Source organism: Stenella coeruleoalba (genome assembly GCF_951394435.1).
Source record: "Stenella coeruleoalba genome assembly, chromosome: 7".
NCBI classification, from domain to species: Eukaryota; Metazoa; Chordata; class Mammalia; order Artiodactyla; family Delphinidae; genus Stenella; species Stenella coeruleoalba.
Genome location: NC_137153.1, coordinates 71934225 through 71958796, shown reverse-complemented (window position 1 = coordinate 71958796; position 24572 = coordinate 71934225). Strand labels below are relative to the sequence as shown.

The 24572-nt window shown below is 40.3% G+C and overlaps 1 protein-coding gene across 3 annotated transcripts in view; it reads left to right on the top strand.

The window, feature by feature from the left end:
• The window catches only part of DOCK8 (dedicator of cytokinesis 8), a 223036-nt gene that overhangs the window by 79292 nt on the left and 119172 nt on the right, over positions 1–24572 (top strand). For all 3 annotated transcript variants that reach the window (XM_079926384.1, XM_079926385.1, XM_079926386.1), the window contains 6 exons: positions 4334–4457; positions 8996–9208; positions 13583–13668; positions 17467–17533; positions 19629–19778; positions 23025–23105. In XM_079926384.1, coding sequence (XP_079782510.1) covers positions 4334–4457; positions 8996–9208; positions 13583–13668; positions 17467–17533; positions 19629–19778; positions 23025–23105 — 721 coding nt within the window. The remainder of the gene's footprint in view (positions 1–4333; positions 4458–8995; positions 9209–13582; positions 13669–17466; positions 17534–19628; positions 19779–23024; positions 23106–24572) is intronic.

Sequence of the window (24572 nt, the reverse complement as noted above, 5' to 3'; positions counted from 1 at the left end):
TGGGGATGGGGAGTCTGCGTGTAAGAAGTCAAGAGTGGCACAGTGATTTCCACAGCTGGATTGCTCTTTGTCACTGCATAGGCTGATGAGGCTGGCTTGCTTTCCATACTTTCAGAAAGCAAATAGCTAAGCACCTTGACAGCCAGAGCAACAAATGCATGTCATAATAAGCAATTATTGATCAGGGAGACATTTTTATGGTGTTTTGGGAGTAACTGAATTATATGCACTGATGTGTTTGAATTTTAATTGTTTACCAGTTCACTGGGAGTAAAATATGGAGTAATAAAACAGATGATACCCCATTCCTTGATATCCCAGCTCTCCTTGAGCATGACCTTCCTTCAGAATTACCTTAATCACCCAGGATGAAAGACAAAGTCTAAGGGCTTTTATGTGCTGCTCAAAACACTCGTGAAATGTTTCACTGTCACTATGGGTAATACACCAAGAATAAATAGCATGTCAACAAGTTTAATTACTTCAGAGTTTTACTCTCCACCAAGACACCAAACACATTCTTAAGTTATTCTCTCTTTAGTTCATTAAAGAAAATTACAGAGAAAATAATGCTTATAGTATTTACCATCACCCAAAGGATGCCAGGAAACAGCAATACATACAAAATTGTCAAAATATGTGGAAATAAGATGAGATAAACAAGCAGCCGTGGCACCGTTCTATTCATTAGATTAACGGTCATTTGCAAAAGGCATGAAGGGGAAAGTGCTATGATTTTTAGAGCAAGGACACAAAACTTTGTGCTATAGACATGAAAAAGATAAAATGAAATTCATTCAAGGCATCTTCCAGTCTAAGTAACAGAGGCAAACAGTTCAAGTCGGAAAATACAGTTCTCCCAAAAGGAGAACAGTACTTTGTGCTTCTGTGTAGTTTTAATCTTTCCCTACTAAGTTAAAATCTAAAACTTTCCTCTATCCTGCATGAGCGGCACTATTTGTCTGATTTCAAAGTCTCAATTATAGGATCTGAGTGGCACATGTCCTATAGAATTATGAGAGTGGGAGGGAACACAAGTGGCCATTACTCTACTCCTCTGCCCCCTAAGTGGGATTCAAAGCCATTATCACACATAGCAAGGACATAAAAGACTATTCCTAGGTATTATAGAGAAATGTAGTATCAGCAAGGAGATAATTGAGGAATAAAAGAGCTAACTAAATCAGTGTTTGACTGTATGGTTATGGATGACAAAGACATGTCCATAGACCAAGGGGGGAAAGCAGAGGTGGGGGGGGATGGTGGTGGTGGTGGGATGAATTGGGAGGTTGGGATTGACATATATACACTAATATGTATAAAATAGATAACTAATAAGAACCTGCTGTATAAAAAAAAAAAAAGACATCCATAGAAAGCAAAGCGGCTTCATTAAGCATGGTCCTCCAGAGGAAAGTAGTTTTTTCCCCTGTGACGCATTAAAATATATGAGATAGAGTTTGGGGTTCATTCCTCTGACATACTAAGATAAGTGCATTTTCTGAAGTCCTCAGAAAATCTTATTTCACTTGAAAGGAATATTTTGCATAGGTTGAATTGGAACTAGAATAGCCCTAAGGTATAATTCTTATGATTTTTCAAATCTTATCTTTATCCCATGAATACATACATTTTAGTGCCTAAGATGTGAAATCTATCCTGCACCATTGCATTAAAAGAAATCTTCAACAATACTGAGTTGTACCTTTTTTTATTTTTCCTTTGCTTATAATATCTTATTCATTGGTCTAATTTGGATTATTTGTCCACTGACAGGGACAGTTGGCATATAATTGAGCCATATTCTCTAATATTGTTTAATAAACATTATTAAGTAGTGGCAGATATTTACTGAATTATGGCCATAAGCCAAGAAATCTTATAAGTATTTCACATATGAGAATTTATTTGTTGCATGCAGTAGAACTGATGACCTAGGTATTATTCTAATTCTTATTATCTTGATAAGGAAATTGAGGCACAAAGAAGTAGACTCATTTGCCTTAAGTCACACAGCTTGTAAGCTGTGGAGCCAGGACTTAAATCCATTCACTCCTGCTTCAGTGAGACCATCATCCTATAATAAACCGCAGCGAAGTATCAGCCCTTATGTTGAATGACTATTAAATGTACATACTATCCTAATTAATGCCAGGCATAATCCGAAACTGTCCATTGATTTGGAGGTAATTATAATTCATTCTTTTTAGACTGAAGTTCTGTGAGTTTTGACAAATGCATACAGTTGTGTAACCACTATTACAATCAAGATACAGAATGGTTCCACGCCCCACCCACCCCCCAAATTCCCCCAGGCCTCTTTGTGGTCAACCCCTTTCTCTACCCCCAGACCCTGGCAAGCCACTGATCTCTTTTCTGTCTCTAGAGCTTTTCCTTTTCCAGAATGTCATATCAATGGAATCATGCAGTTATCTTTTTATTTTTTTCCTGGCCTCTTTTACTTAGTATTGAATACTTGCTCTGTGCCACTGTGCATAACCCAGCACTTCGCCCCTCCCAAAGAGTTATAAACTGTATTTGGATCATTGCTAGTAGCTCTCCTACATTTCCGGCTTTACTTGTCTTCCATCTGATCTGCCTAATAAATCCTAACCTCATTTCACGTCCCTTTACCAGCTTGCTCAGTGGTTTCCTAATAGTGTGGGAAATCAAACAAAACAGGTGCATGTTTGTGTGGTTGAGTCTGCAGCATGTTTTCCAGGAGGCCTTTGAGTCATAAAAATGGGGAATACACATGTTGGTTTCTATAGTTATTATTTGACAGCGTATATCTGTTGCCTTTTTTGTGATGGTCTCACTTCTTTCTCCAGTGACAGTGCTAGACATCATATTAAACCCTTTCCATAGCAACACATTTCTTAAAATTGAAGTATAGTTGATTTACAATAGTGTGTTAGCTTCAAGTGCATAGCAAAGTGATTCAGTTATATATGTATATGTGTATATATATATTTATGTTTTCAGAATATTTTCCATTATAGGTTATTATAAGATATTAAGTATAGTTCCCTGTGCTATACAGTAAATCCTTGTTATTTATCTATTTTATTTTTTTTGAATTTTTGAATTTTTGATTTATTTTTTATACAGCAGGTTCTTATTAGTTATCTATTTTATACACATTAGTGTATATATGTCAATCCCAATGACTATACTACCCAAAGCAATCTGCAGATTCAATGCAATCCCTATCAAATTACCAGTGCAATTTTTACAGAACTAGAACAAAAAATCTTAAAATTTGTATGGAGACACAAAAGACCCCGAATAGCTAAAGCAGCCTTGAGGGAAAAAAATGGAGCTGGAGGAATCAGACTCCCTGACTCCAGACTATACCGCAAAGCTACAGTAATCAAGACAATATGGTACTGGCACAAAAACAGAAATATAGATCAATGGAACAGGATAGAAAGCCCGGAGATAAACCCACGCACCTATGGTCAACTAATCTATGACAAAGGAGGCAAGGATATACAATGGAGAAAAAAGTCTCTTCAATAAGTGGTGCCGGGAAAACTGGACAGCTACATGTAAAAGAATGAAATTATCCCTAACACCATACACAAAAATAAGCTTATCTATTTTATGTGTAGTAGTTTGTATCTGTTAATCCCATACTCCTAATTCATGACCCCCCCCCTTTCCGCTTTGGTAACCGTAACTTTGTTTTCTATGTCTGTGAGTCTGTTTCTGTTTTGTATAGATTCATTTGAATTATTTTTTAGAGTCTACATATAAGTGATATATAATATTTGCAACATTTTTTAAACACAAGTTTAATGGAGTGGGGACTGAGAATAGCAGCAAAGACTTTCGGTACATAAATCATTTATTTCTATTTTTTCTTAGCCGTGTCCTGCCCTTTTTATTCATTACTAAGAACATTGATTTGGAGATTAAATGTTTTCCTCTATTTTTATCTTCAAACGACCTTTATTCGCTGCGTCTGCCCTTCGCTAGATTTATTCCAGCCTCTTACACTAGGGTCATAGTTTAGCTTCAGCTTGGAGCCAAATGCCCCACAGCTGAAATGGCCGCACCGCTGAAGTGGCATTTTCCCAGGCCACTCCTGCCTTTAATAATGAGCCAGCCAGGAGGCAAGTTTGTATGTCATTACAACAGAGCCTTGTGTTAGGCCTGGTGCATAATTAGCTGTGAAGAATTACAAATGGTCCTCTCTTTACAAGATCTTTCAGCACCATGTCTGCACTTAAGCCATTACTTTTATTTTAATCTAATGATTTTGCCTCTCTCTCTCTCTCTCCCTCTCCCTCCTTCCACACTCTCTCTTATTTAATAACAACAATGAAAGAAACCAAGGAAGTTCGGAGATTTGCGGCTTTAAAAAGACTGGATCCCGAAAAGATTTTCACAAGACGCTTCAGAAACAGATGTTTGAGTCAGAAACCTTGGAGTGCAGTGAACCCAGCTCTCAGGTATTTCCTATCAACAAACACGGTTGCCAGGTTACTGGACGTTCTTCCATGGCATGCTGTCGATCTTTTTTTAAACTAATAAAAAGGCTAGACTCATAGAATATTGGAATAGGAGGAATTCTACCATTTGAGTCAGTGATATTTTTTTTCAAACTTGTTTGTAGCTATAGACAGTGGTGTTCAAATGAAAATAGATAAAAGTGGAGGGGCTCTAACTGGGGAGGGGGGGAATTGGGCCCATCCCTATAATGATTCCTGCAGAGACTCAGAGGTGTCCCCAGGCCTAAGGCAGGCTGCAGCATGATTGGAAGCTCCACACTGAGGCAGACTGTCTATCACATACCAACTCTATAACCTCAGACAGGATAACTCAACTCTCTGGGCTTCAGTTTCCTCTCCTGGAAAACAAGGATGATAAAAGTACCCAACTCATGAAGTTGTTTGAGTATTAAATGCGTTAATGTGTGTAAAGCATTTAAGACAATGCCAGCTCACACTTTGCACCCTATAAAAGTTGGCTACTGCTGCTGCTGTTGTTATTATTATTATTACTATTACAGAGTAGTTACAGTTTAAAAGTCAGTGCTCTATACACCTGTGTTCATAGAGCATTATTCACAGTAGCCAAAAGGTGGAAACAGCCCAGTGTCCATGGGCAGATGAATGGATAAACTAAATGTGGCATATACATACAATAGAATACTATTCAGCCTTAAAAAGGGGGGAAATTCTGACACATACTACAACGTGGGGATGAACCTTGAAGACATTATGCTGAGTGAAATAAGCCAGTTACAAAAGAACCAATACTGTATGATTCCATTTATATGAGGTACCTAGAGTAGTCAGATTCATAGATATATAAAGGTAAAACGGTGGTTGCCAGGGGCTGGGGAGGGGTGGGAATGAGGAGTTATAGTTTAATGGGTATAGAGTTTCAGTTTTACAGAATGAAAAGAGTTCTGGAGACTGGTTGCACAACAATGTGAATGTGTGAATGCAATGAACATTACTGAGCTGTACATTAAAAAATGATGAAATGGTAAATTTTATGTTACATATATACTTGACACAATTTTAAAAAGATTCTAAAAACCAGTGCTCTGGTCCAATCTGTCCATTTTATAGGTAAGAAAAATAAAACAGAGAGGAAGAAATGTGTCCAAGTTTTCACAGGACTTCTTCTAAACTGGTATAGTTTTCAGCTTCCAGGTGCCCTCATAACACAAGCATCTCGCCATGCTGAATATGACTAGAGGTTTTAAATAATACCTATTTTTCAAACTACAGTCAGGCTGACTACTTATCTCTGCAGAGGAATCCGCCATCAATTCCAGTGCTGAACCTGGTGGGCTTACTGAGGAACGGGATATCTGTATGCTGTCCTCTGTGGGAAATTTCAGGGGTTTTTCATTGGTAATTTTGACTAAATTCAGCTTTCATCATGTAGGTGACCACCTAAATTGTTCCTTGTATCAGTCAGACAGAAGAAACACTAGGTATTTCCACAGAAGAAATTTAACATAGGGAAATGGTTAAACACATTTTGGAGGACTGCGAGAACCAAAAAGGAAAATTGAAGTCACACAGAAATTGTAACTACAAGAAACAGCGCGCCACCCTAAGCCTGGGGTCTATGGCAGTGGTTCTCAAACCTAAGCTTCATCAGAACCCCCTGAAGGGCTTGTCGGAGCACAGATGGCTGGGCCCCACTCCAGAGTTTCTGATTCACTGGGTCTGGAGTGGGGCTTGAGAATTTGCATTTCTTTTTTTTTTTTTTTTTTCCGGTACATGGGCCTCTCACTGTTGTGGCCTCTCCCGCTGCGGAGCACAGGCTCCGGATGCGCAGCCTCAACAGCCATGGCTCATGGGCCCAGCCGCTCTGCGGCATGTGGGATCCTCCCAGACCGGGGCAGGAACCCGTGTCCCCTGCATCGGCAGGCGGACTCTCAACCACTGCGCCACCAGGAAAGCCCGAGAATTTGCATTTCTAAATAGCATTTCCCAGGAGTTGCTGATACTGCTGGTCCCAGGACCATGTTTGAGAACCATGGGTCTAGTGGGAGGAGCTTGGAGTTATCAGAACCTAGCAGCTCAGAAGAGGGGCCTCAGAGCTAGGACTCAAATATCTGAGGAGGGGGTGCAGCCTAGTCAATGGTGTCGTCAGAGGAGAGACCTCACAGGGGCTGGGAGTCTGGACTTAGACCTCCTGGGAGAAGGAATTGCCCAGTTGGTGCTGATACCTCCAAGGAAGGTAAGATGAGGGCTGTTCTGGAAGTGCCAGAGAAACAGAAGACTAGGACCAATGGCCACAACCAAGGTGAGAGAAACTGCAGGCAGAGAGGAAAGGGTCAGTCCCTTCTCCCTCCCCCAGCCATCCAGTCTCCCTGGAGTGCTCCCTGTTGGCAGAACCTAAAGGGAGAAGGAGCAAAGCAGAAATGTGATTTGCTGAGTTGCAGACCCAGCACCACAGAGCAGAGCAGAAAAGGGTAAATTCAAAAGGTGAGTGTCCAGCGCAGCCATAAAGCACACTCATTTCTTCAGCACACTAACACAGCACTCACGTCATCGGCTGGGTTTCAGAGCCAAGTTATACAAGAGAGGTGTGGTTTTAAGTATCAGACTAATACTCATCATGGAGAGAGGCTCAGTCCAGCAACATCCTCCCTTTCGATCATTTGTTTTAAATTTATTTATTTTTGTCTGTGTTGGGTCTTCGTTGCTGCGCACGGGCTTTCTCCATTTGCGGTGAGCGGGAGCTACTCTTCGTTGCGGTGCGCGGGCTTCTCATTGCAGTGGCTTCTCTTGTTGTGGAGCACAGGCTCTAGGCATGCGGGCTTCAGTAGTTGTGGCACGCGGGCTCAGTAGTTGTGGCTCACGGGCTCTAGAGCGCAGGCTCAGTAGTTGTGGCACACGGGCTTAGTTGCTCCGCGACATGTGGGATCTTCCCGGACCAGGGCTCGAACCTGTGTCCCCTGCATTGGCAGGCAGATTCTTAACTGCTGCGCCACCAGGGAAGCCCTTTTCAATCATTTTTATGCACCTTATTGAGTGGAATTGCGAGGCCAAATGCCTGAATTTCATAAGTTAAATATATATATGATGTGAATCCATGATACACATAATATTTCATAAAAATTATATTATATACAATATTGTATAATTTCCTTTTTTATTAACAAGACAATATACTATGATCATCTTTCTCTTCCAATGGCAGCACATTTTTCTGTTTTTTAACAGCTGCCTAATGTTCCACTGTATGAGAGTTCCAAGATCTCTTAACCTGAAAAGTTTCTTTTTGAGGGGGGCATTTAGGTTGTTTCTATTATTTTGTTATTACAGAGTTCCAGAGATACTCTTGTCCTCACATCTTTGCTCACTTGTCCAATTGTGGCCTTAGAATAAATTCTGAAGATAGATAAAGGCATCAGTAGCTATCTATCTATCTCTCTGTCTACATCTTTACATCCTTTTAAAGAGTGTTGGGAAATCCAATTCAGTTTCCCAAGCATCTTACAAATTTTGAGATGAACAAAAGTATTAATAATTAAAGTATTACCATTGATTATTGTTAACACATTCAGTTTAGATAAAATTTACGATCTAGGAGAGTAACACTTTTATGAGGTAGACAGATGTCACCAAAAATATGTATTATGGAGATATTTTACAGTAGTATGTCCATGTAATAGTACTTTGAGAATAACATTTTACTGTAAATTTTACAGGTGTTTATAACAGATCCATCTATTATTCTTACAACATATTCTTGATTATGATTGTATGTTTTTTGCCAAGTCTGTAGTTAGGTATCCATTTCCCAATTTCCAGGACATTTATAGTGGAATGAAGTGGCCACTTTGTGACTGAAATAAGACAGTTTTTTTCAAACACACTGCAGCTGAGTGAATACTGCTGGAATAGCAAACAGTCGTTTTTTTTTTTTTTCCTGGTGTTTATTCCTGTAACTGTTACTACAGTCCTGTAGGAGAGTGTTCACATGCCCACATCTCTGTCTTTGGAAACATACTATTCAGCTTTGGAGTTTATATAAAATTTAATTTGGAAGGCTTCTCACAGATAGTTTCATTTTCCAGTTTCGAAAGCCAAGCTCTGGAGTTGGGATTAGGATGAGGTCCCTTTATTCCCCAGGCCAGTCTCTGCTTTTTTTAAACACCTTATTCCAGTTCTGTTCTGGTTGAGCACAAGACATGAGTAGGGTTCATAAGAGGTTTGGCTGCCAATCTCCAGAAAAGAACATGCCCCAAACTAACAGCAATACAGAACTGTTTTCAAACTTTTCCTCAAGAACAGGTGTATCTACATCTGATGAGTTAATTACCTGCTTCCAGGCAGGAAGGATACATTTAATTTTAGGATACCCAGTCCAGGAAGCTATGATGTGATTCTTGTCAGAAATTCTTTGAGGTCCAACTCTGCAATCTCACATTGGAGCAGTCTTGAGACATTCCAGACCCTTTAGTTCTCATTTTAGACCCACGATCTCTCTCACCAAGACACGTCTTTTTTCACAGGCAGGCCCCTGCCACTTGAACGTGCTGTGCGATGTATCTGGGAAAGGCCCCATCACTGCCTGTGACTTTGACCTCCGCAGCCTGCAGCCTGATTTGCGGCTGAAAAACCTCGTGCAACAAGTGAGTGCCGAGGACTTTGAGAAGCAGAATGAGGAGGCCCGGAGGACCAATCGGCAGGCCGAGCTCTTTGCCCTTTACCCGTCAGTGGATGAGGTGGGTGTGACCATCTTTATGCTGGAGAATTTCAGTGAAGACACAGGGAGCCTCCAGGAAAATATTATTGTTTGTCATTACTGTATAGTAATGTCAGGATGCTTACTTCTGTGATTTCTGGGCTGTTCTTTTCACTAAGGCAAGCCTGTGTAACAGCAGAGCAAATTATTGATCAATCATACAGACAAGGTTCCTTAATAACAACTAGGATTTTCATAGCGCTTTACAAAACACTTTCACTGATACTGTCTCATTTAATCCTCAAAACATTCCAAGGGTCTACATGCAGTCAGCCCACTCAGCCAGTCAAACCATTGAGTTACTTGAAGGTGTGTTTTGCGGCTAATCTATCAATACATGTATTACTTAATCCTTGATGCTCGTTAGTGCTTTGTTAAGATTTTCTGTTTTTTGTTGGATGGTCTCTGTGAACAACCAGAGAGACCTGCTTTGAAAACATTCCAGTCGAAAATAATCATAGCCGTGTTCCCAATGCATAGAACACCCAGATCTTGATTGTCTACTCTGTATAGTGGAGCTGACCTGAAACAACTCGATTTAGGCTTTGCCTCTGGTCGCTCCTGGGGGCACTTTGGATGGGATGGCAGATGACCGTTATTCAGGCCCGTTCAGGCTCCTTTATAAGAGGCTCATAGTCTCCCGTTCTGCATGTCAGAATATCTTCATTTCTGCGTCTTGCCAGAAACGGATTACCACAATATATCTTTGCTGTCCAAATTTTATTAAAAGCTGAGTTGCAAGAAATAAGATTTAGGGAAATTTTGCATAAAAGATATGCCATCCTTCCATGCCTCTGTGTATTTGAAATGAGATCTTAGGATCAATCAAAACCATCAGGGAGCCTCATTCTCACACCTTGTGACTCCCCCACCCCTGTGAACTGTTTGCTTATCTGCCCTTCGATGAGCTTACTAGTGGTCAGCAAAAAAAGACAATAAGGGGAACAGCAGCTATTTGGTATGATATGTCCACTGTGCAAATATTATTGAGGATATTGACCTACTCATCATACAGCACCTGCCTCAAAGAGGATCTAAAAAAAATGGTCCCTCAAGCCTTCAGACAAAGAAGAATTATGCTCCCACTGAGAAAACGTGTATGCTTAGAGATTGTCACATCTTGTAATCAGCTCCACAGAATTCGTTACCTGGAGTCAAATTTCTGTTCACCTCTACTAAATCTGGTGGCTTACTTATTGGTGTCCTGAATTTACTTCAGCTTTCTTTTTTTCTCATCCTTATTTTCCAACCACCTTGGTTTTCTCGTCTATTTATTTTATTTGCAGTGGCCTCAAATCCTTTTTTTTAATTGTCAGGGGCCTCGAATCCTCTTCTGAATGAGGCAGATTAAAAATAAATATGAATTATGTGGGCAGTGTTATCATCTCCATATTCAGATTACAAAGTAAGAATCAGAGAGGTTAAATAACTTGTTCAAGATACAGCAGGTAAATTGAATTATAGAATGGGGAATCCAAACCCATTAACTCCAAATTTTATGTTTAACTGTTTATTTATCTATATATGGCTACCTGGTATATTAGCACACCTAATGGAAATCCAAAGATGACATAAACAATCACATCTTGTAACTTTTCAGTTTCCATCTACAGCTTTAAAACTTCTTACCAAATTTGTCAAGAAATATTATATCTGACTGATATGACCTTCACTTGCATTCTTCTTCCTCCCAATTCCATGATGGAGGTGCCAAAAGGTAATAAAGATCCCAAATGGACACCAGTAGAGAGAAAACAGTTAAAGGGTGAGGAGAAGACTTCCAGTGAGACATCAGCTCATTAAAGTCTCCTTCATGAGATTAAATGGGAGGATATCCAGGCTTGATTACAAGGATGAATCATAGACTATTTTGAAGGAATTTTGTTTTATGGTCTTTAAACAATGCAGAAACTCAATTGAGACTAAAAGTTATGATCTAGCAGATGTCCTAATGGGGCCTGCCATACTAAGTGGAGAGGAATGCTTTGTGATTGTGTATAGGTTATTTGGAAATTGCTAAGTCTAAAATGTTAGAGGGCTTCTCTACCAGCCCTTTAATGTGTTGGAGTTGTACACACAGAAATTGCATCTGTTCTTGTAACTTGTACTTTCTCCAGAGAAAGTCCTGTAGAAAAAAGGGTAACTTTCTGGCCTACCATGAAATGATTACAAGTGCTGAATTTTTTGACACCACATTAGTGAAATTATTTTATATTATTATTACTTTATTTCCCAATGAAACAAAGTTGGAAGAGAGGTGAACTCTTACATCCAAATTATGACTGAGTATACAGGGGAGGCAAAAGTAGAATTCAACCACCAAGCTTCTATGCGGTGAGTTTTTTCCCTGATTCACTCTGATTCTATAAAAGGCATCCTATGTGTTGATCAATAAGAAGGGTGCCACTATACTCCAAATCGTAGAGGAGTTTGCATTGGACTCTTTTGGTTGCAAGTAATGGGACCCAAGTAAAAACCAATTTTGGAAAAAAGGTAGGGACTTATTGGCTCACATAATGAAATCACAAGTAGGCAGATGTAGAGTTGGCCTCAGGATCCTTGGGTCAGCTGATGGAAGAGCAACATCTCTCATATTATCCCTTTCTCTCTTACGATCTCTCTCTCTCTCTCTCTCTCTCTCTCACTCTGCCTTTCTCCCTCTCTCTCTTTCTCTCTCTCTCGTTGTAAATATCTATCTGTTTCCTCCCAGGAAGAGGAAAACGACGGGTATCCAGTACAACTTCACATTTCCTCTTCTGCTTTATTGGCAATTCATTCTCATTTCAGATAACCGTAAAGGTGCAAGAAATTCATATAGATTAGAGTTAGGAAACATATGAATATGTAGACTTTGTTTGGAACCTGAATTAACAAACTAACTGTAAAAAAAAAACTGAGACAGCTGGGGAAGTTTGGAACTGACTACGTATTTCGTGACAATAGGAAATTATTTTTAATTTTTAAAAAGTAATAATAGTATTATGGTACGTGTTTTTAAAAAGTCCTTATCTTTGAGAGATCTGTACTGAAATATTCACAGATGAAAATATATGATAGGTGGGGCCTTGATTCTAAGCTTCCAACACCGAATGGGGTAGTAAGGTAGTAAGAGGGAGTATAGATGAAACCAAGTTGCCCGTGAGTCGAAATTGTTAAAGCTAGGTGATAGGTAAATGTGGTTTGTTACATTCTTCTCTCTACCTTTGTATATGTTTACAATTTTCCAAGTGAAAAGATTTTTAAAAAGGATCCCAAAGTTCTGAATCCAGACCAAAGGGAGTCTTGGAAACCCAGGAATGTCTTTACGGTGAGGTTGTTTTCCAATAAGGGGCCCCTTCCCTTTCAGATGTGTCTGTTCTGATCACCCTGAAAATTCTGTTCTGATGCCTACACCGAGCTGAAGTCTCTCAACTTCAGCTCGGTGTAGGCATCAGAACAGAATTTTAAAATTCTTCTGGTTGTTGTGGGGTATTTGGGATATCATTTATAGCCCAGGAAAATACAATTAGACATGGCTCTATTCGTTGTACCCTTGTGAGCTGCAGACCACTCATCAGAGTTTGTATAGCTTACTACAAGAGCAAGAATTAAAGTTCTCAAGGAAACTGGCACTGTTGATCTTTGCATGCATGACTATACTTAAGATACTATGATAGTTCACATTTGAATGTTAAAAGTTACAACAGGAACTTGATACTTCCCTTTAAGTCCCTTGGTCCCTATGTAGTAAAATAGACGTATCTCTTAAATTTGTCATTACTAAGCTTCTCTATACTTAGAACTTTAGCAAGTTCTAGCTGGACATGTCTATTTAGAACCTACAAATTCAACCCCAGATCTCTGTCATCTGTTTAAGAAAACAGTAAACCGAGAAAGACACTGTATTATAGTTTTAATGGTTTATAGCCTCAGGTGAACTGTTCTGACTCAGATCTCAAATCTGAAACTCACATATTTACTAGTAAAGCCTTTGGCAGGAGAAATATTCTGTGTCCTTAGAACCGGCCAAAAAAAAAAGTCAACAATAGGTGTAAGATTTTGCATTGCCATCTGGTGGATGTTACTAAGCCACATCCATGTTCACATTTCCTTCCTTCCTCCCTCGGTCTCTTTGTCTTAAATGCTTGGCTTTCTGAAAGGAGAAAATGTTTGCTGTAAATGCTGACTTTGAAGCATAGGGGTTGGATAATAAACTGTCTTGTAAAAGTCAATGTGTTATTCTGCAATTAGAAATAAAGCAAATGCAAGCTGTCTTGCATGGTGGCTAGCAGCCTTCCCTTCCCGGAGTTAACTTCAACTGGAACTCTTCATGGGAATTCACTACTGATTTCTTTTACAATGTGATTAACAATAGGAGGATGCTGTGGAAATACGTCCGGTACCAGACTGTCCTAAGGAACATCTGGGCAACAGAATATTGGTCAAGTTGCTGACCCTGAAGTAAGTATGAGCAGACACTAATCACTACATTGAGGTGTGTCTTGCCTTTCAAATACAGACTGTGTCTTTACCCTCAGAGCTTGAATCGGGGAGGACCCCCAACACACTTTTAACAGTGCCCTGTGAGGTAGTAGAAAGAGCAGAGTTTGAAGTCAGCTAGTCTCAGATTCTAATCCTGCCAAGCCTTTGACAGTCATTCTTCTATGACAGGGAAGGCAAAACACTAAGGTTAGGCACGTAGGTAATTAATTGAGTGAAGTGGCCTACATTAAGAAAAATAACAGTAAAAGTCACTGGCGTGCTGGAGTCCACTCTAACTCCTGAGAGCTGATTGCATACTTCTCTTCCCAACTCTTTATTCAGTGAAGTCACGTTGGTAGCTTGAAATTGGCCATGGTGAAATGGTGGAAATATTTACAACACTGAACTCAGAAAATGCTACAAATTAGAGCCTTTTTTTTTTTTTTTTTTTTTTAGAGGCTTGTTTGTTAAACATTTACCAGCACACCACTGTTAAAACACAATGAAAAATGCAACTAAAATTCAGTCTCAGTGCCAGTGGACAATATAGAGTAGTGGGGACTGCAGCAAACTATCTCAACGGGGCACCCACTACTAGCTAGGGCCAATTCTTGCCATCCAAGTAAACAAGCCCATTTTGGTCAATTGTCTGATTTTTTTTTAAGAGAAGCTAGAAATCCAGATTTTTCTGCATAATTTCCTGACTTCTTAACTATTTTCTCATTTCCTTCTTAAGTACCACACATTTCCAAAAGAACATGTCTGAAATCTGGATTCATCTCATGGGCCGCATTTGCTTTAAAGCAATTGTTTCCATATTTTTGGATTGTATTTAGAAGTCACACATCCTCTGCATGTGTGTATTCATTTTGTACTTGTTTATTAAATATTATATATATTATAAAACATACATAAATGAGGCATTTTGAAGGATGAACTCAATAAATAAAAATAAATGATAGTATTTTCTTCCTGCATGCCAGTGGGTTGTCTTGCCTACCCCCTGGAGTGCTTGCCTGCCTCCCTTTCCTCTTTGCAGACTGCTGCTTTAGAGAATTAGTTCTTCCGCTTCTTCCTAGGCTCTTTTGAAGATATTAAGTTGTGAATGCTCTACCAAGGCAAAAGTTCATAAGCATAACATTTTTAAATACCCTATTAGGAAGGTCATCCATCTCTTGACGTCAATTCATGGACCCCTTAGGCAGCACCTGGTTTGCAATTAGAGCCTTTGGATTCTGGATTCAAGACTATGTTTCAGCCCTGGGGACGTCTCTGGGATTTTGAGTTCTTGTAAATGAAGTAGTGAGACCAGATCTCAAAGTTCCTATGTGCCAGAAATTTCTGGTTCTGTTGCGGAGCCTCCCGAATTCTCTGCTCAGAACACAAGCCAGCATGACTGCTTACACAGGTGTGGAGCTCTCTTGATGTTGTAACACCCTCCTTAAGCCAGTTTTACCAGTAGGATGGGGGGAGGAGTTCGGACGTTTTGTCTTGTACACGGAGATGAGCGGCCAATAAATGAGCTCTGTATCAAGCAACGGGTACAGAAAGGCAAACTCTAGCCCTTGCGAGCTGACCCGGAAGGGGAAACCTCCTAGCCCTTCAGCAGGAGGACTGAGTGGAAGTGGCTGATCGGTCCCCCTCTGCCTTCATTGTTCAGGAAATCCACCCTATTGTCTGAGGCACTCACCCACCCACCACAGGAAGCTCATCCGACACAGCAACTATGCCCTTTGGGATTGGAGGAATTCTTCCCTGTGATGCATGACACTAAGTCTCCTAGATGTTTTCCATAAATAAATGGTAGCTCTTCTCACAGGTGGGAACACATGGTCACTAAGATAGTCATGTAATATTATTAAAAAAACAAATTGAGTCACTTGGGTTTCTCTTGATGAAAATTGAGAAGTGTAGTTTCTAGTTATTTTCCCCCAAACTGCCAAAGCAGAAATTAAGTAGAATCGCAGTGTTTGCTCAACGTATACTTGACCTACTCCACCAGTATCTTAAATAGTATTCATACCAACATATGCCTGCAATAGGGGAGATGCACCAAAGAGACCATCCTGTCTTTCACTACTTTAAATAAACTGGATAAAAGAAAGCAAGTTCTTATAGGTAAACCTAGAATGTTTAAATATGAACAGTAAAAATTTAATGATAATGTTAAATTTTATTGGTGGTGAAACATGCATAATGTAAAATTTGCCATCACAACCATTTTGAGTGGTGTTTCAGTGCCTTAAGTACATCCACACTGGTGTACCCCTATCACCACCATCCATCTCCAGAACTCTTTTCACCTTCCCAAATTGGAATTTTGTACCCACTAAACAATAATTCCCATTTCTCTCTCCCACCATTCCCTCATAAAAGTGGAATTATATAACGCGTGTCCTTTTGTGACTGGTTTATTTCACTTATACAGTGTCTTCAACGTTTTTCCATATGGTAGGATGTGTCAGAATTTCCTTGCTTTTCAAGACTGAATAATATGCCATTGTATGCCTATACCACATTCTGTTGATCCATTCATCCCTTGATGGACACCTGAGTTCGCTTCCACCTTTTGGCTACTGTGGATAATGGTGTTCCTTGACATTGTTTATAAAGCATGTTCACACACATTATCTTTCACAATGCTTACAACAGTCCTAGGAAATGGGAAGAGCAGATGTCCTTTGATCATGTTACAGATAAATAAATGCAACTGGGAAGAGTAAGTAACCTGATTAAGATCCCAGAGTTAGCAGGCAGTGGGAGAGGGAACAGAGCCCAGGTCTGTCTGACTCAGTGCCCTCCTTTGCCATCATGCCTTACTGCCTCATTTCCAAAAGTGCCATTTGACCGACTCACTCTTGTCTGTGGTTACCTCTGCCCAAATATTCTTCTTCAAAAGTCCTCTTTTTAGACAAAGCTATCCAGTGATAAGGCCATCCTCTCACATGTGCCTTGAAACAAAATTTGACCTAATTTACCTGACTTCTGCCATAACGGTGATCCAGGGCCTGATTACTAGGGCTCTTAGCGGCAGGATCATGGATCGTTAACCTGGGAAATTTGGAAGGTGAACATCTCTGCTCCATGTGCATCCTATAACGTGTGGCAGGATTATGCTTTGGGGATGCCCTCTCTTCAAACCCACCATTTCTGGGGGAATTGGCAATTAGGGCCGTGTTTCCAGCTCTCATTGGATCCACACACCTCAGTGTTTATCAGCAGTGCTCAATCCCCTCCCTCCACCTGAGGTCAGCAGCTACCCTGGCAGTGGAGTTAGGAAGGGCCAGATATTCACACACATCATAACCTAACCTAAAGAAAAGCAACTGAACTTTTTTTTTTGGTACTAGCTGAAAAGCCCCAGCCCTTAAAATTGAATAATAGAGCTTTCTAGTCTAGCAGTAATCTGTAAACTGTAAACAAGACCTTTAGCTAAGACAGAGACTCAATCCTCTGAGAACACAGCAGCTACAGTGGTAAGAAGCGCCGTACTGGATCAGACCAAGGATCTGTTCCACCCGCTCTCTGTTGCAGGGTCACCAGCAAGCACTTTTGGGGAGAACGTACCATCCACCATGATCTCAAATGATTAGGAATTTTCCATGAACCTCCCATATTTCTCCATTAACATTCCAGTGTGATTCTCACATGCATAGAGCTACCCAAATACTTCTGAAAACAACTTACATTTTTAACCAGATTATATATCCAGGCACTTTCAGAAAATTCAGAATTATCTAAGTTAAAACTATATGTTTTTCTCTCTTTCTCTGACAGGTTTGAGATTGAAATTGAGCCTCTGTTTGCCAGCATTGCCCTCTACGATGTTAAAGAAAGGAAAAAGGTAAGACAGCAAAAAATAGCCCAACCCTGAGGGCATTGCATGTTGTTCGTTGTCTTGGGGTTCATGTTTTTAAATCTCACTTCTATGTAGGAAAACCACATCAGATTTGAAAGCAAATGACCTTTGATATGTCCAGTTCTGTTGCCTTTGCAGTTTTTAAAGAAGTGACCTGGGAATTTATGTTCTTTGAAGAACCTTTACGAGAAAGTCGGCTGGAGGTGGTAGCCTGGCTGAGATAGAGAAGTAAAATAGTGACATATGGGGTTACACATAAAACAAAGCAATGTAAACATGGCTATCACGAGCCCAGTGCATGTAATGTTTCCTCAGTTGGGGAGTTTTTTGCATTGTGAGACAGGCTTATCATGAATGGAAGGCATCTTGTGCAATGAAAGTCTAAATTTGCCATCAGGTAGAGACCTCACCAAGTATATTGTGCTTTTAATTGAAAAGATTTCTCCATGAATGTCTTAATGTTTTGTCGTTTCGTAACTCCTAGAGGAGGGCACAAATGGCAAAACCAGAGGAGACGTTTCTGCCCCTCTACCCATAACCATTCAGTAGCTAAGGAAGTGTGTATATTTTGAATAAATATTAATGATCACTAAGATTTGTATTGGTCAGGGCAGGTAAACTGCTAAAACAAGGAGACCTCCCCCACACACATTCAGTGTTTAAAGCTGAATGGTTTAATGGTTTAAGTGGTTTAAATGGTTTACAGTGGTTTGAAGCTCAGATTTGCACAGGCAGAATCACCCGGAGGGCTTGTTAAAAGAGATGGTGGGCCCACCCCCAGAGTTTCCGATTCAGTAAATCTGGATGAGGCCTAAGAATTTGCATTTCGAACAGGTCCCCAGGTGATGCTGAAGCTGCTGGTCAGGGGGCCACATATGGAGAACCCTTGGCTAGAAGAAGGAGAATTTTCTGCCTTTGTCTCTTAACAATCCAGAGTAGGGAGGTGCGGGGTCAACAGTGGTCTCCTCCACTCAGGCATTCGGGAACCCAAGTGGCAGTGTCTCCTCCACACATCTTCAGTATATGCCCTCCCCAGTCACTCTTGTCACTGCCGCTACGGCCCCCGGAAAAAGGGGGAAAGATGGTGGGGGTGTGGGGTGGTGTTGGAGCCTGGAAGTTAGACACATCGTCACTTGTGCTCACAATTCGCTGGAAAGAATCTAGTCACGTGCTCACTCCTAACTCTGCAGGGGAGGCTGGCAAATGTAGTCTCTGCCCGGGAGCCGCTTCTTGGCTGTAAATCTATTAGTGGTGAAGGGGAAACCCAACTCTACAGCGGTTCTTAAGTAACGCCGCACCGCTGAGCTCAGGAGCCTTCATCGTGACATGCTGTTGCTCGAAATCTGTAATGGATACTCACTACCCGCAACATCGAAAGCAAACTCTTCAGCTTCCATGCCCGGCTTTCTTCAGGATGGCTCTCATCTGCTTTCTTTCCCTCGAGAGCCTAGGCAGAGTCAAGCCAGGCTCCTTGATGTTAACTAAAGTCACTCCCCGTGTTACAGCCTCTGAGATACCTGTGCTGCACTCTCTCCCTGGTACCCAGTCCCCCTCCAGCTCTGCTTGGCGGAACCTTCTTCCAAGGCCTGTCCATCTCACATGCCTCCCCCATGGAAAGCATTCCCCATCCCCCCCAACTGGATGTGACCTCTCACCCTCGGGAACTTCCACAGCGCTTTTTTGTAGGAGTGTGGTCACTTATATTTTGCTCTTACTGTAGTTAGTATGCATTGGCCTTTTCCCTCATTCTCGATGGTAAACTAATTGAGAGCCAAAGTAATGCCTTGCTTTTCTTCAATGCAGTACCTAGCACATCACTGAAATTCAGGAGATACTGGTGGGTTGATACAAATTTTAATGTTTCAAAGAACATCTCTCAAATGACTCAGAAATATCTAGAGACTGTGACAAAATACGTATCAGATTTTCCAGCAGCTGCTAGTCAAAAACCATGTCTACGGTTATACTTATTTGTTTGGTGAAACCTGGTGGGTTTTTCTTTTCCACTTTTTTTTTTAACATGTTTAGACCATGAGAACAATAGGTATAACTCATTTTTCATTTTGCCACTCATTTACAGATCTCAGAAAATTTTCACTGTGACCTGAACTCTGACCAATTCAAAGGATTTCTGCGTGCTCACACGCCCTCTGTTGCCACGTCCAGTCAGGCAAGATCTGCGGTATTCTCAGTCACCTATCCATCCTCGGACATCTACCTAGTAGTCAAGGTAGTTCAACACAATCTGATTGGCACAGTCTGATGTTCTCATTGTTGCATTACTCCCAGCGCATGTTTAGAGTGAAAGAGGTATCAGAAAATATTACATGTCCTCTGTGAGATTCGCTTTGTTTCCCTCTCAACTTTACTCCTTTTCCTTTACGAGCAAATTGTGTTGGGTACTAGAAAGACGATGGGTTTTGGAGTCAAACGGTCCTAGGTTTGAGTCCTGGCTTTGCAACTTAGTAGCTATATGACTTTGGGCAATTACCTAACCTTTCTGAGACTTAGTTTCTTCATCTGTAAAGTGGAGATAATAACACCTCCCTCAGTGAGTAGTTGTGATTACAGAATAAAGTCTGGCATGTATAGACACCCTTCCTTCTAACAAGGAAAACACCCTCAGCTATCCAGCTCTGGGATGCTGCTGTGGAGAAAAATCTCAGGTAGAGTCTCCTAATCATGTTCACATTTTTCTAAAGACCCAGAGTTAAATGTCCGAAAATCCAGGCTCTGACAGTTTGTGGTGTGGGTTATAGTGTCCAAGCTTCACTCTCCCTTATTCATCACCATCTCACAGACTGAGTATGTCTAGTGAGAGCCAAAATCTGTGGGCAGTTCTGAGTGGAAAGACCTTTCATTCGAGATTGTACTCTTTGCTGATGTAAGAAAACCAGAGACTTTCTCTACACACCAACATGGCTGGTTAGAAGTTAACAGCAAACATTGAGTATTTTATCTACTTTAAGCCAAGTAACTAGTCTCATTGACTCTTTACCCTCAAATTGAAAAAAAGTCCTGTTGTTTTAATTTCATGTACACCCAGCATTCTAGGATTGGGACATTTTCTAGTTAGCACAGTGTTTTATGTCCATAATCTCATTGATTCCCCCATGATCCCATGAGAGTAGCATACAGGTTCCAAAAACTTCAGGTGATGTGGAGGTCACTTAACAAGAGGCAGATGTCCTTCCATTCTAGCTCCCTTTACACCGTTTTACAAAAATTCTGAAAGGTCAGGCTCCCTTGAAGGGAACTGATTGAAGTTTCTGGAAAACAGAGTTAAAATTCTATTGCTAAAAAGACACATCTCTTGTTGTCAAACTTAATGTGTGTCCTTTTCATCGCAATATTACTTAGACATACAGGAAAATTAGCTTAAAGTCCACTCTAGCAAACTGTAGCAGCCTGCAGTTACTTTTAAAATTCACTCCAGCCTGGGAAATCAAAGAAGTCAATACCAGTTCCATAGATCCAAATTTTATTTCCAATTCCAGTTCTCAGTGGATGACTTTATTTTGGGTAACCCATGGTAGTCTGCTAAATATCAGTGGTTACCTATGGGTGACTATTACTAAGTATATTCCAAAATTTTCAGATGTATAAATGCATTCATTTGGCAGTGATAAACATTCTCTAAATTGTCTGGATAGAGTTAAGAAATTTAAATCTACTCAGTAAGACAGTCCCTGGTTTGCCTCTGATTTGTTTTTCTTTATTGTAATACCACAATTGTTGCTTCTTTCCCTCTAAATAGGGCTGAGGGTAGCCTCTTTACCTTAAAGAAATTCCCAGGCAATTCTGATATGCCCCTTTCCCCTGCCTGCCATGGTTACGAGGACTCAGGCGTTTCTTTTACGTATCAATGCTGAAGGACCACATAGTAGGCTCTCATAGCGGCCGGCAGCTCCTTCTCGCAAAGTACCTGAAGTTAGCCTTGTCCAACTCGGTGAAGGGAATCGTATCTGCTCATCTGGTTGAATCTGGATCCTCCTTCCAAATTCTGGAGATCCCTCTCCTGTGGGTTCCATGCTCTAGATGCAAAGTCATGGCATTCCCATTCTTCGCTTCAGGATTCTAATGAGAAGGTTCTTTATCTCGGTTCAAAGTTCATTTTAAAGACCACACTTCTGTCCACTGACCTCATGGAAAAATTAGCTTCTTTCCAATTTGCTGTATAAACTCCCGACCATCAATTTCAGGAGGATAGGGACCAGGCCTGTCATGTTCACCACCTTGTCTCCCCAACAGCTACCCTACAGAAAGGACTCAACAAATGTTTTCTAAACAAATGAATAGGTGAATGATCGCTGACTAACAGGAAAATGGGTTAGTTTCTACCTCGAGTGTTACGTGTCCATGGCCTCAACCTGGTGCATCTCTCAGGAGGATCAGCCTCATCTTCAGGCTATGGCAGTGGGAAGGGGTTTTTAAGTTCCTCTGTGAGACGAGAGACTTAATGCTTGCAGTCTTCTTGAGACAGATGTTCGTTGAGCAGCCCCATGCCATTTCCTTTGAAACTCCATGAATCACCCTCCACCACTTGGGTATTTCTGGTTAAATACTTGGTGCCTAATTGACAGTGCCTGTTAAGAATGTGTGCCTTTTAGGATATGTTGACCCAAACTTCTTCTTCAAGGATTATCTCAACTACTAACACAGACTAATGGGACTAAATCCATTTGTTTTTCTCTTCCACATGTAAGTTAAATTAAATTTTCTTTGAGCAGAGGGTTAGACAATTTTAAATTTCTGCTTTTTTTTCTCTTAAACATGGTGCCTAGATTTGTGGCCAGCCAGGTCCTTCACTTGCAGCAAGATGGAAGACGATGCTTGACAGTAGTAATTCATATTACCAGCCACTTAGCAAAGTGAAAAGCTGTACCATCCTACTGCTTTCAAGTTCCTTTCCAAGTCTGTTAAGTCCAGAGAAGCAGCCCTAATAGGAAATACAAGGGAGACAATTACAGATAATTTATTCTGTTCATTTATTCATTTTGTGGAAGGTTTTAGTCCCCAACCTGACTTTCACAGAGGTCATATCTCTTTTTTTTACGTTGTAAGCAATAATAAACAAAATGAGCTATTAACATCCTACATATGTCTCGTGGGTTTTGTATTAAAAAATAACTTTTATTGTATTTTTTATTGTAGGCATAATACATGTTTATTATTTAAAAACAGAAAATACACGTAAGCAATAGGAAGAAAATAAAGACAGTACATAATCCCACCATACAAAGATAACTACTATTAACATTTGCCATGTATCTATCGTCCTTTTAATATGCCTTTATGATTTTTTTTTACAAAACTGTGTAATACTCTTCGTACTGATTTTTTAAATCAAAAAACATATATTATGGACATCTGATGTCATCAAATATTGTCATAAGACACTATTTTGATGGTTGCATAGATTCCATTATACAAATGTAATTCACGTGCTTTGTTTTAATATTATTTTTGTTGGTAGATTGAAAAAGTCCTTCAGCAGGGAGAGATTGGAGACTGTGCAGAACCCTACATGGTTATCAAAGAAAGTGATGGTGGAAAGGTATGCTATTTTGAGTATTGCTAAATGGTAACATTTTAGAATAAGCAGGTATTTTTCAGAAGTCTCCCATAAAATAGTTAATGGAGTTTAGTCCATAATGTGTCCCCATATGAAGCACTAATAAATTATATTCAAACAAAATAAGGAAGGGAAACTTCATCGATGACAACTTTTTAAAGAAATAAACTATTAAACTCAGCAAACGATGATGTACACACCAATGTCTAATTACAAAACTTCACTAGGGCAAAAGCGTGTCCTGTTGTCTTGGTTCTGAGGCCTGGGCTCGGTTGGGAGGGCCACAGACACCCCATGAAACTGAACAGTGCCACAGCTCCCCTAGCTTCCTCCACAGCATGGGCCACCACCCTTTCTGATTTGGATATTTGGACATTAGCTGAGACTGCTGTACATCATAAATGTATTAGTACAACATTGGTACTGAGCCATGAAAAGGACATCTCTTCTCAGCACCCATTTGCAAAAGTTTCCAACATAATTTTTAAAACATGGCCTTTTTGGAATAAGACTTGCCTAACGGCATCCTACTGCAGACTCATAAATTTCAAGTAAGATTTACTGAACTCAAGATAACTTGCTTTTTTTAATCTACCTTTTATCCTGAACTTAGAATGATTACTTTGGAAGTGTTGTCAACCTAATAAGGAGATTGTTAGGAACGCTTATAGATCTTTCTGGAATCTTCCAAGACAACTGTGGAAAAACAGGCTCACTTAAGAGCTTGATAGATGATGTACAAAACTTTTCATCCCAAGATTCTCTCTTGCGAATCCAGTGTAGCTAGCACCTAAAAGAGGTACTTGTTGATTAGGTAGTATAACAAGCCCCAATACTTTGGGGTTTTTTGTTTGCTTGTTTGTTTGTTTGTTTAGCTGAAGGTATATTTAATAATTGAATGTAGGCTTTCTTTAATTCTTTAAATTCCTCCTTTTCTATTCTGTACTTCCTTATCAGTTGGACTTCTGGCCTGAGATGTGTTGTTTTTCTGCCTATTCCCTCTTTTTAATCAGTAGAGTAGGGATTTTGGAGATGGCTGTCATATCCATGGCAGAGGCAGTTGACTTGGTGCTGGTGCCATACTGGGTTTTTTTATATCTTTATTGGAGTATAATTGCTTTAAAATGTTGTATTAGTTTCTGCTGTACAACAAAATGAATCAGCTATATGTATACATATATCCCCATATCTCCTCCCATCCTCCCTATCCCACCCCTCTAGGTCGTCACAAAGCATTGAGCTGATTTCCCTGTGCTACAAGCAGCTTCCCACTAGCCATCCATTTTACATTTGGTAGTGTATATATGTCAATGCTACTCTGTCACTTCGTCCCAGCTTCCCCTATCCCCCTATGTCCTCAAGTCCATTCTCTACATCTGTGTCTTTATTCCTGCCCTACCACTGGGTTCACCAGTACCTTTTTCTTAGATTCCATATTTGTGCGTGAGC